The 11,915-nt window shown below is 45.3% G+C and overlaps 1 protein-coding gene across 1 annotated transcript; it reads left to right on the top strand.

Annotated features, from left to right (window-relative positions):
- Positions 1–6,330: 6,330 nt before the first annotated feature.
- On the top strand, positions 6,331–9,530 carry Ccn2 (cellular communication network factor 2). Its single transcript, XM_075947547.1, has 5 exons — positions 6,331–6,661; positions 6,749–6,968; positions 7,210–7,461; positions 7,597–7,808; positions 8,183–9,530. Exons 1-5 carry the CDS (start codon positions 6,605–6,607, stop codon positions 8,477–8,479), a joined length of 1,038 nt encoding a protein of 345 aa, XP_075803662.1. The 5' UTR covers positions 6,331–6,604; the 3' UTR covers positions 8,480–9,530.
- Positions 9,531–11,915: the final 2,385 nt, after the last annotated feature.

Here is an 11,915-nt window from a genome sequence, read left to right as displayed (position 1 = left end):
AAGGGGAGAGAGCAGGAGCTACAGAGGCAGCTATGCATTCAAGGTACCTAGTTTAAGGAATGTGCATTTTCAAAGAAGACAAGTTCATAAAACATACTTAGAATTTATTCCATCCTGAGACATGTCTATTGAGGGTCATTCACGGAAAACCCTTGTTTACTGACGCTGTCACCTGGGTGTGGATAAGCCTGCCACGGACTCTTTCATATTTATTCATAAGGGCAGCTTATCAGTGAATGGTGCAGTTATTCAAGAAACCTTTTATGATGTCTGTGGTTGGTCCAATTCTCAGCCTAAACAAGACAGCACAGTGTTGGACATGGACCTTTTCAGCGTGGGATAAAGCTGATGTCACAGCGGGGCACACCCTGACGTGAGCCTCTGGGATTCCAGCCATCATCTTGATTCATTTTTCCTGGTTGAGCTGGATCAGTTCATCTGCAGACAAGATGCAACACATCTGTCTACCCAGCAAAATCACCAAACCTTAATTGGTAACAATAGAAACAAATAAAGAAAAATACATCCTTAAGTCCAAATTTCTCTTCTAATATAGGCTAGTTACCATGATCTCTCAACGTCACATTTATCAGACACACCAAAGTAACAGACTTCCATGCCAAGTAGCCTGGGGTGTTTCACATGCCTCTCAAGGTGTGTGTTTCCAGAGTTGAAGAGGAGCTGAGATAACTATCTGAAGGGCAGACACTGTATAAAGAATGAGACAGAAAGCAAGTTTGGAAGCAAAGACAAGGGTATTGTTTGTAGAAAAGCAAAATTCAACTTCACACATTGCTGCACCACCTCTAGCTACACTTTTGCTGTGTGAACACCCTTGCACCTCGATTCCCATCCCTACAAACTGGAAAGATTAATACCTCATAGAGTTACAATGAAGCTGAAGTAAGATGCCATATATAAAGCCAGGTGTTGGCCATGCCTGTCATCCCAGCATTTCTGGAGGCTATGGCCGGAAGACCAATAATAGTTCAAGGCCAGCCTGGATTATGTAGCCAGACTTTGTCACAAAGCAAACTGAACTGTCGCCATAAGTAAAGGGTTTTGTACATGTGTAGTAACTGTTCCAGGCACCCAGAACTTTAAGGAGTGTTCTAGTTAAATTGATTGAATAAAATCTGCATGTGTTTGAATTTCAGATGAAACCTAGCACGGGGCCTTACTTCAGTTACTTAGAACCTGATATGCCAAGTGTTCAAGCAGAATATGATTTTCCTCTTTACGTATGGTAATAGCTTTGGTTCTGAGATAATATACCTTCTCTAAAAGCCTTATTTAACGTGCTGGTATCTTAACACAGGCCTTCACACACAAGGAAGTAGTTCCATCAGGTGGGAATAAAACTCACCCCTTCAGCCTCCTCACTTTTTCCTCTAGTTTCTCTCTGATGATTTTCAACCCCAAGTCTAAGGGCCCCTGGCATTGCAAAATGGGCAGGGGGAGGGGCAGCAAGCTGAGATGGAAGCACATTTCCAAGTTTTGGCTGATGGGGTTCTGTCTAAATTTATCCCACTCTCCACCAAAAATCTGGGGCATGTTTGTGTATAGTTCATAGTAGTTCTTTCTACCCTTTCATTGACTCCCGTTCCTTGGCATGGATAAAGTCTATCTCAGTTCTCTCCTCTTACATCTATTGATTAGTCCCTCCAAACAACACCATTTAGTAAATGAGCATCTCCCTTTTAAAATTTACATGTCACATTTTTTATTGGGTGGGGAATGCTCCCAAATTCTCAGTTATAAACACATTGAGTTCAACACCTGAGAAAGCTGGGTCCTGGCGACACTGTGCCCTCTAGCGCCACCTCCTGTTAGCCGAATCCTAGAACGAGGACAGGCTTCTGAGTCAGCTAACACACAAGTCCCGGAAAACTAACAAAGAGAGACAACTGGTACGGTGTGGGAAGCATCTCATTAAAGCACAAACCATCTTCTCCTTCCACCTCGCCCCACAGCTCTGGGTACAAGCAAGGAAATGAACAGGCAAACGCAAAACAAACCACACAGAGCCATTGCCTGGACCTTGGAATCCGAAAATATCCTAAGTTAGAGAATTCATTATAAAAAAGGGAAAAGCAGGAAGGCAACGAATGTAATTTTCATAGCAACATAGCAAACATCCATGTTTCCTTCCACTTGTGACTCCCGGGGGGGGGGGGGGGGGACTGGGCTGGGTGAAGGGGGGGGGGGGGCTGAAGGCACTTTCCTTAACCTTCAACTGAAGCAAATAGAAGGCCATGGAAACCCAGCTAGGGTTCCTGGGAGTTTTAGAATAAGATTTATTACTATTTTTCAAAAAGACTCTGGCATGCTCCCTGCCCCATGTTTTGGTTTTCGTTTAGTTGGTTTGGTTTTTTGTTTTTGTTCTTTTTTAGGGGGAAGGTTGGTGGAATTCAATGTAATGACTGAACCTAGGACATGCCAGAAACACTGGGAAACCCATTCCCTACCCAAACTATTAAAAAAAAAATCACCAGAATGTCCAGATGCCTTATACAGCTAGGGACAGACTTCCTACAAGCCTGACAGCTCAGTGTATGCATTGCATTTGGGTTTTGGCTTTGAGTCACATTGGGACTTTTGATTTCCTCTTTGAGGGCTGGCACTGACTTCTGCTTGCTCTTATAAGAAAACGTCTACAACTGAAAGCTGAAATTTTGCAAGATTCCTTCTTTAAGTACACAAACACTCTAAGTCTGGCTACTTTGCTGTAGTCATGCTGGATTTTCTGTCTCTCTCTCTCTCTCTCTCTCTCTCTCTCTCTCTCTCTCTGTCTGTCTCTCTCTCTTTCTCGCCTACCTGATCAAACTGATCAAGTAACATTTCTGTGGGAGAAGAGGAGGGGAAACAACAGAAAACATATGGGAAGGAACATAATACAAACACAGTCAAACGTCACACAAGACTCAACCAAAAGACCTGCATAAAGGATTCCCCATTTTATCCACATGTACTTTCTGTGACCACCTTTGTGAATTCCTTATCTACTTGGGGTTCTGGGTAAAAATGTTCGCTTAAAGTCATTTACTAACTAAGCCCTTGCTCGCAAGTTGAAATAAGCATCTTTATTCTGCGTACCATTTCAAGGATTTTTCTCTCCCATTTCTGACCTGCTGTCAGTCAAAAAGTTTGGGATAGGGCAGAGTTGGATGAAGCTGTAAGAAACCACTATTTCCAGTTTACCGCCCAGGTGCACGCAAACATTTGCTGAGTCATTTATAATAGTGTAAAGGATTCAGGTGCCATGGCATGGTCTGAGGCTGGAGTGTCAGCCTTTCCTTCTGGATTTCCTGGCACTTAATGACCTGTATCATAATAAAAACATACTTTCCCGTCTATGAATGTCTTGGATGTCCTCTGCCGCCCCCACCCCTCCTCCCTCCTTCCTCCTCCCCCTCTTCTCTGTGTGATTCTTGTGGAAATAGTCTTTTGTTTTCACCTCTTCTAGTGTTTTGATCAGAAAGCTTCAAACATTTCAAATAGTACATTTCTTCTGAGATTTTTATATGGACTGTACATTTCAACAAGGTAGCTTCCCCTACTTAGTATTAAAACCATTCATTTGGAACTCATCGTGGACTTACTGAGAATCTGAGGTGTGAATTTTATGGCAAAACCACAAGTTATAATGCTGCTATATTTTAACCGCAGTATAGAGGGGCAATGTACTCTTAACAGCAGGAAAGAAGAAGAAAGCAGGGGGGGGGGTGAAGCGAGAGAGGGGAAAAATGAAGGAAGGCTAAAGAGATGAAAATTACGATTAAAAGGCTCCAAAACTACACAGAGAAACCCTGTCTCAAAAAACCAAAACAAACAAAAACAAGCAAAAAAACAGGAAGTATCTGTTTATGAGAATTTTAGCATAACTTATCCCCACTGAAAGCTGCATATCTGAAATTTCTTATCTTTATTTTATAAATGACAGCCTGGAGTAGAGCTTCTCCTTGTGACTTTCCTGAGATTTGGGAATGGCAGTTTTAAGCACATAACCAAAGTTCCTCAATTATAAAAAGCCCAGCCACTTACCCCTATGACTGAGCCTGCTCCCTGCCTGCAGAAAGCCCTTGGTGGCTCCTCGGATGCTCTTGTGGTTTCCAAGACTGCTCCACCTTCTCTCCTGCCCCACCCCCCATCACATAGCAAGCCAGAGAGCTCACCTCAGAGTCCACATCCCACCTTAGCTGGTACTCGCCCTTCAATCCTGCCCCTTCCTCCCCCAGCCCACCATTCTGACCATTGGTGGCACAGATCATGATTGGCAGGTTAACACTTGAAAGACTTCACTGTGGCTTCCCACATATTTGGGGCTTTTCAAAAATCATCAATGAGGAAAGCAAGTTAGGGGCCAGGCTGCCTTTAATATGACATGTGGCTATTCTCATCACTTGGAATGTTCTTTCTTTAAATAGGAACTCCCCGGCCTCTTCTCTTTGAGGAATGTTTGGAAAGAACACTAACAACGATGAAAATTCTTCCTGCACTTCAGAGGCCGCTCACACTTCCAGCCACTTCTCACTGTTCACTGTTGACATGCAACTGCCCCGTACAGCATGTGGCTGGCTTAACGAGGTAATTGTGTGCAGATGATGCGGTCATTGCCAAGGTTGAAGTGCTTAGCCCTCATCCCTGCGCTGTTTGTCCATAGAGTAATTGAAAATTTTTAAAAAATTAAAGAAATAAAAGCGACCAATTTAAACGGACTATTTTCACGCTGTAGATCTATACAGGGTTTCTGAAGTTACTCCATGAAGGTACACTTACCTTAAACTTCCACTCAGAAGCATCAGCAACCAGAGGAAGTCATCCTCGGGTATCAGCCGCGGTAAATGATGTGGCATTAGGGCAAAGAGTGTCATGGTCCCAGAATCTCTCTACATAAAATGGGAATTATTGAAGTTATTCTCAAAAGAAGCCAATAAATAACACAGGTCCTAAATGACCACACAGTATTTTATAAAAAGGGGTCCTTAGTGTAGCTAAATAGTGATGTTAAGAAATGGAGACAGGCTTAGGCACATTGTTTAAATTTAACATCAACACACAAACAGGGAATAAACGTATCTTTCCTGGATTTACCTCCCTCCCCCGGCCTGCAAGCTACTTGGGTAGTATGAGGTCCATCACTATTCATAGACCCTTGGGGGAGTCACTAAAAATATATTAAGCGCTGACACTTGTAGCTTATAGACAGGTTATAACTAGACACAAACCAACTGGTTGTCGTTTTGTGATGTCAACAAATGTTTTACTTCCAAACAATGGTCAACATCATTAGATTATGGGGTTTAGTGTAAGTAAAATCCAAGGATGAACCTCAGGACAGCAGTGTTTAAAATGCCCCAACTGAACCGTTCAGTTTCCCTCCTGTTTCTCCCAGCCTGTGTCCCATCCTGATACCTACCCACCCAACACATAGCCACTTGCTCTGAAATCATATAGACCTACTAATGATTTTCGGTCATTCTCCTTCCCTCCCTGAACCTCCAAAAGAAGGTCCCTACAACTATAAAGAGGGCTGAAATTCTCCCCCAGGAACCTCCATTCTTACTCAAAACCCTGGTTTTGTCCTCTCTCCTCCTTCTCCTTCTCCTCCTTCTCCTTCACCTCCTCCTCCTCCTTCCCCTCCTCCTCCTTCTCCCCCCTCCTCCTTCTTCTCCCCCCTCCTCTTCCTTCTCCCCCCTCCTCCTCCAACCCCCCAACACCCCCCCCAGTCTGGCTATCAGTCACTAAAACCGTTATCTCGAGTGACCAAAGATCAAATGCCTATATTTCAGATATAGAATTTACTTTTGCACAGAGATGTCTTGAAATCCGGGGTGGGGAGGGGGCTTTCATATGGCTATAAGCACCCCTCTACTCTCAGTAGAACTCCAAGAGACTAGAGCCTCTTTAAAGAAAAAAATGCAAAAATAATGAAAAGGAAATAATTTTGGATTTTTCTCTTAGTGGCTCTTCAACTACCTCAGTTCTGAGAAGTTTTTTTTTTTTTATGTTAGTAGATAGAACTGGCAAGGCGATTTTTTTAAAAAGAAGAAACACGAGAAATAATCATTGTCCATGTATTTCTAAATGATATTATCACTAGGGGTTCAAGGAGGACACGGTGGGGGAAAAAAATCTACTTGGTGTTGTGCTGGAAACACAGCGCCCTTTTTTTTTTTCTAGTGAGCTGAAGTGTGCCAGCTTTTTCAGACGGAGGAATGCGGAGTGTCAAGGGGTCAGGATCAATCCGGTGTGAGTTGATGAGGCAGGAAGGTGGGGAGGAATGCAAGGAATGTCCCTGTTTGTGTAGGACTCCATTCAGTTCTTTGGCGAGCCGGCGGCTTGGGAGAGTATAAAAGCCAGCGCCGCCCGCCCAGCCTCACACAACTCTTCCCTCCAAGAAGAGGCAGCCAGAGCCACTCCAGCTCCGACCCCAGGAGACCGACCTCCTCCAGACTGCAGCCGCCCCAGCCGACAGTCCCAGACGCCACCGCCTGGAGCTTCCAGACACCAACCTCCGCCCAGAGTCCGTGTCCAGGCTCCGGCCGCGCCCCTCGTCGCCTCTGCGCCCCGTAGCTGTGCGTCCTCCCGCCGCGTCCCGACCATGATCGAGAGTCCTGTCAGCCTCGCTTTGGTGCTCCTCCTCGCCCTCTGCAGTCGGGTAAGCTTCTAGAATGACGGAAAGGACGGAGGGAGGGCAGAGCGAGCCGCGATCGCAAACTAACCGCCCTCCTCTTCCTCTCCGCAGCCCACTACCGGCCAGGACTGCGGCGCGCAGTGCCAGTGTACCGAGCCGGCGCCGCGCTGCCCGGCTGGTGTGAGCCTGGTGCTGGACGGATGCGGTTGCTGCCGCGTCTGCGCCAAGCAGCTGGGAGAGCTGTGCACGGAGCGTGACCCCTGCGACCCACACAAGGGCCTCTACTGCGACTTCGGCTCTCCGGCCAACCGCAAGATTGGCGTGTGCACCGGTAAGACCCGCAGCCCCCAATCCCAGGCCCCTGGCAAGAGAGAGCCCCTGTTTGGTGTTGAACCACCACTTCTGTCAAGCCCACCATGATTCCCTCTAGAAAGGGAATTGCTCACCTAAGTCCCTGTCTACAGCTGCTTCCAGTCCTGACCCTAGCTCACTGCCTTGACAGGCACAGTGTCACAGCTGTTCTGATCTCTGGGACCCTCTGACATCTACATATTTCTCTTGCTCTCCTGCAGCCAAAGATGGTGCACCCTGTGTCTTTGGCGGGTCGGTGTACCGCAGCGGTGAGTCGTTCCAAAGCAGCTGCAAATATCAATGCACTTGTCTGGACGGGGCTGTGGGTTGCGTGCCCCTGTGCAGCATGGACGTCCGCCTGCCCAGCCCTGACTGCCCCTTCCCAAGAAGAGTTAAGCTGCCCGGGAAATGCTGTGAGGAATGGGTGTGTGATGAGCCCAAGGATCGCACCGTGGTTGGCCCTGCACTAGCTGGTGAGTTCTCGTCTTCTAAGTTTCTGTTATTCATTCTCCCCTACCTCAGGGCCCAGGCCCAACTTCACCAAGCGAAGGGGGAAAATTGTCCTATCTGGGTGTTTTACCTTGTGTTTATGTGTCCTGCTCTCACAGCCTACCGACTGGAAGACACATTTGGCCCAGACCCAACTATGATGAGAGCCAACTGCCTGGTCCAGACCACAGAATGGAGTGCCTGTTCCAAGACCTGTGGGATGGGCATCTCCACCCGGGTTACCAACGACAATGCCTTCTGCAGACTGGAGAAGCAGAGTCGCCTCTGCATGGTCAGGCCTTGTGAAGCTGATCTGGAAGAGAACATTAAGGTACATATTCTGCCCTCAGTCCCTCATTTTCCCCGGAATGATAATGAAGAGAAGCAAAGTTAGGTGTCTCGACTCCCTTGTAATTATAGGCCTGTTATCTCCAAAAATATCTAACCGTGGAGCTGTCTGGCTGGAATGAGAGATTGTGTAAGAACAGCCACTGGTTCTCCACTACAAAATTCTCCACGGTGTTAGCTAATTCAAGACACTCCAAAAGAGGTTATGGCTATTTTGGGAAAACTGGCAACTGAAACTCCCAGTCTCTCCACTCGGAATATAAACACAAGTCAGATGACATAGGGCTAGACTAGAGAGGGCTGAGGAAGGGCCACTCCCCTTGTAGTAATTGCCGTTTCACTTCTTGTCTTCCTTAGAAGGGCAAAAAGTGCATCCGTACCCCTAAAATCTCCAAGCCTGTCAAGTTCGAACTTTCCGGCTGCAGCAGCGTGAAGACCTACCGGGCTAAGTTCTGTGGCGTGTGCACGGACGGCCGATGCTGCACACCGCACAGAACCACCACCCTGCCCGTGGAATTCAAATGTCCCGACGGCGAGATCATGAAAAAGAACATGATGTTCATCAAGACCTGTGCCTGCCATTACAACTGTCCTGGGGACAATGACATCTTTGAGTCCCTGTACTATAGGAAGATGTATGGAGACATGGCATAAAGCCAGGGAGTAAGGGACATGGACTTGTTAGACTATAACTTGAACTGAGTTACATCTCATCTTTCTGTAAAAAACCATTACAGTAGCACATTAATTTAAATCTGTGTTTCTAACTGCTGGGGGAGAAAACTTCCCACCAATAGTGAGAACGTTATGCCATTGTCATACTAATAGTCTGCCAATCTCAGACACTGGTTTGAAGACAGTTTAGACTTGACAGTTGGACTTCATTAGCACACAGCGCCAGAATGTATGTGTACTGAGGTGTGTCTCCAGGAACAATGGAGACACCGGGAGAAAGGCTGGTGCTATCCGAGGTCATCTTAAAAGCAGCAATGTGCCTGCTGTTTGGAGTGTAATTGGGGAGGAAAATTATAGCATGCTTACAGATGGACCTGCTCTAGCAACAGCTGGGCAGTGTATCCTCCTCCTAGAGGAGGCTGAGTCCAGCTGTTCTTTAACTGATAACAGCAGATTCAGCTCTGACATTCTGATTCGAATGACGGTGGTCAGGAGTCGGAATCTTGTCTATTAGACTGGACAGCTTGTGGCAAGTGAATTTGCCTGTAACAAGCCAGATTTTTTTATTGATATTGTAAATATTGTGGATATATATATATATTTGTACAGTTATCTAAGTTAATTTAAAATTGTCTGTGCCTATTTTTGTTTTAAATGCTTTTGGTATTTTAAACTGATAGCCTCAAATTCTGAACACCATAGATAAGACATAAAGATTGTCTGTGATTCAAAACCAAGGAGATACTGAAGTGGAAATGGCACCCTGAGTGATGGAGGTTTGCTGACGGTGAAGCAACACCTCGCAGGTCAGATTTCTGGTGGGAAATATGGTAACCTCACTGTCCGTGAACAAATGGCCATTATTAAGAAGTAGCTGGCTCGGGGGAGCTGGTCAGATTCCCATGTGGAAGTGTTTGCTTCAGCTTTGACTATGACTGTTTTTTGGGCAGTTTATTTGTTGAGAGTGTGACCAAAAGTTACATGTTTGCACCTTTCTAGTTGAAAATAAAGTATATATTTTTTATATGAAGATCTTTACTGTTTTTTCTTATAAGCGTTTCTTGAGTTTTCCTGCATGGAAATGGGAAGTTCCGATTTATCTTAAGGTAACTCACTTAGGAGTTTACAAATACCTTTGGGATATATGAATAATAGGAATCAATAGAATCTTGCATAAGCATCTTCTGCACTGAAGGAAGTGTCATAGGATTGCACATATGCACATCATGTTGAATACACAGGCATATGTAGTTGCTTAAGGAGCACTTTAAATTCAGTTCTATGTAGATGACTCTAGGCTCCACTGACCCCTGTGATAGTCCACTCAGTCCCCTTCACACCGGTACCTCTGGACTTTGGAGTTAATTTCTAATCTTGCACATCACAAATTAGTCTGTGCCTTGCATGGATAAAATATTTAAAATATTATCTTGCGTGTTCAGCTACAGCTGTTTCTGAACTTGATGCTATCAACCGTTTAAATAGAAAGTATAGAATAACATGCACATTAAAATGAAATCCATGTTTCATTGTGCACAATTATGTTTTCCTATTGCCATGATAACTTATGACAACTGTAAAAGACAGGATAAGACAATTTTCCATTTGTTAACATTAATGGAAATGGTTTTCATTGTAAAATGATTCCACACTATTGTCCCAAATGTTTGGCTGCATCAGACCTTATAATCAACATATCCTAATTATCAATGTGGCTTACTATCAAGAACCCTGATGTAGAGATGATTCTGGACACACCCGGCTTCTGCTGAACAGTGATAAAGAGAGACCCACAAACACTCTAAAGGCAATTAAAAACCTGTTTTCTTTTCCTAGAGGAGGATAGCTGTGGATTTCAGTGAGGAAAAAAGCATTGCAGACAGACTAACCTGTCCTGCAGTTAGAAATCTTGTAGTCACTCTGAGAGACAAAAATTACACCCGGAGGTGGAGACATGCTACAAACAGTGCCCACACCACAAACCAAATGAAAAACTTCCCATGAGGACAGGACTCCTGGTCGCAACACTGGGCTTTAGAGTGTGCCCTCACAGGTACAGGCAATGCTTGCAGTAGCAGCCATTGCCCAAGTGGGCATAAACAGTACATTGCTGGCTCCCACTTCCTTTCCGTCAACTGATGCCCAGCTGCAAAGATGAAGAGCCATGGTAAAAGATCCTAACTTCCGAAGGGAATCAGAGAATTCTGAAAAAAACCAGAAGCTGGAGTGGATGAAAGGATTTCCAAATCTGCACACAGAAACAGTAAGTAAATTGCATAACCAAACTCCCATGTAATAAAATTAGGAGACAAGACACCCCTTGACCCCAAGATAGGAATGAAGACAAATCACCAACCACCCAAAGGCCTGAGCTGTATCAGCAGACGTGGGAAAAGAGAAAAAAAACAAGGGGACATGTGATGTTTTGAGAACAAGAGAGCTCCCAAGGAACCAGCAAGTGCTGGCTAGAACTACAGCTGGTTGGCTTGAAAACAGTGCTGACTTGAGTTGGGAGGGGGGCTGGGTGACTCCAATACAACTTATAATCAGGGCTGCTTTCCAAGACAAAATGCACACACTTAAAAATGGAATCAAAATAGAGCCTGTCAGGGCAACAGAAAGAAGACTGAGATAAAAATAGGAAACTGGACCAAGTGGCAGAGGCCTGTGATCCCAGCTACTTGGGAGACTAAGTGTCCTAAGTGCTTGTTGGGCTGCTGTGACAAGATCCCTAGCAAAAGCAACTGAAGGAAGGAAGGGCTTAATTTGGGACACAGTTGAAGGACACAGGTGTTGGGGGCTATTGGATCACACTGTGAAACCCAAATTTGCATTTGCATTGATTAAATAAAATTAACCTTGGATCAGAAGGCTGCCTTAGCAACTAATGGACAGAAAGCAACCATAGAGCTAGAGAGGAGAGATAGAGAAGCACCAGAAGTAGTAGAAGGTTGGAGGAAAGGCCAGCTTGTTCGTCCTGGGTGGAGTTTGGTTTTTCTCATTTGGCGAAGCAGAATCACCCATCTACCATCTCACCAGAAAGTTGAGAAAGTCAGCTAGTTGCTACTCAGCCTGAGCTCACGGGTTTTCACCCCAGCCTTTGAATCTCAAGTCTTATTCTCATTATAATGATGGAGATTTAGTTAAAGAGACCTTTAGTGGCAACAACAGGGCTGGTGCCTGTGGGAGCAGAATTTTCAGCAGGCTTCTGCCTGGCAGGCTGCTGCTAGAGAAACAGGCCCTTAATTGCGGCATTGCAATCTCTGGCAGAGGTAGCAGTAGATTAAGGTGCAAGCACTGTGCCAAAGATAAAATGACACGCAGTCTGTCGTGGAGGGGAAGTCAGAATGGTAAGAGCTTGAGGTGCCTGGTCCGAGTGCATCCTCAGTCAATGAGCAGACAGGTAGAAATGCTC

Source organism: Microtus pennsylvanicus, chromosome 1, assembly GCF_037038515.1.
Source record: "Microtus pennsylvanicus isolate mMicPen1 chromosome 1, mMicPen1.hap1, whole genome shotgun sequence".
Taxonomy (NCBI): domain Eukaryota; kingdom Metazoa; phylum Chordata; class Mammalia; order Rodentia; family Cricetidae; genus Microtus; species Microtus pennsylvanicus.
Note: the sequence above shows the minus strand (reverse complement) of the source record. Positions and strands in the feature narration are given on the sequence as shown.

Bases quoted from the DNA above. Each gene is read 5' to 3' on its own strand.
- Ccn2 (XM_075947547.1), top strand. From the start codon at position 6,605: ATGATCGAGAGTCCTGTCAGCCTCGCTTTGGTGCTCCTCCTCGCCCTC. The intron at 6,662-6,748 runs GTAAGCTTCTAG...TCCTCTCCGCAG, and splicing joins TCCTCGCCCTCTGCAGTCGG to CCCACTACCGGCCAGGACTG. The intron at 7,462-7,596 runs GTGAGTTCTCGT...CTGCTCTCACAG, and splicing joins GGTTGGCCCTGCACTAGCTG to CCTACCGACTGGAAGACACA.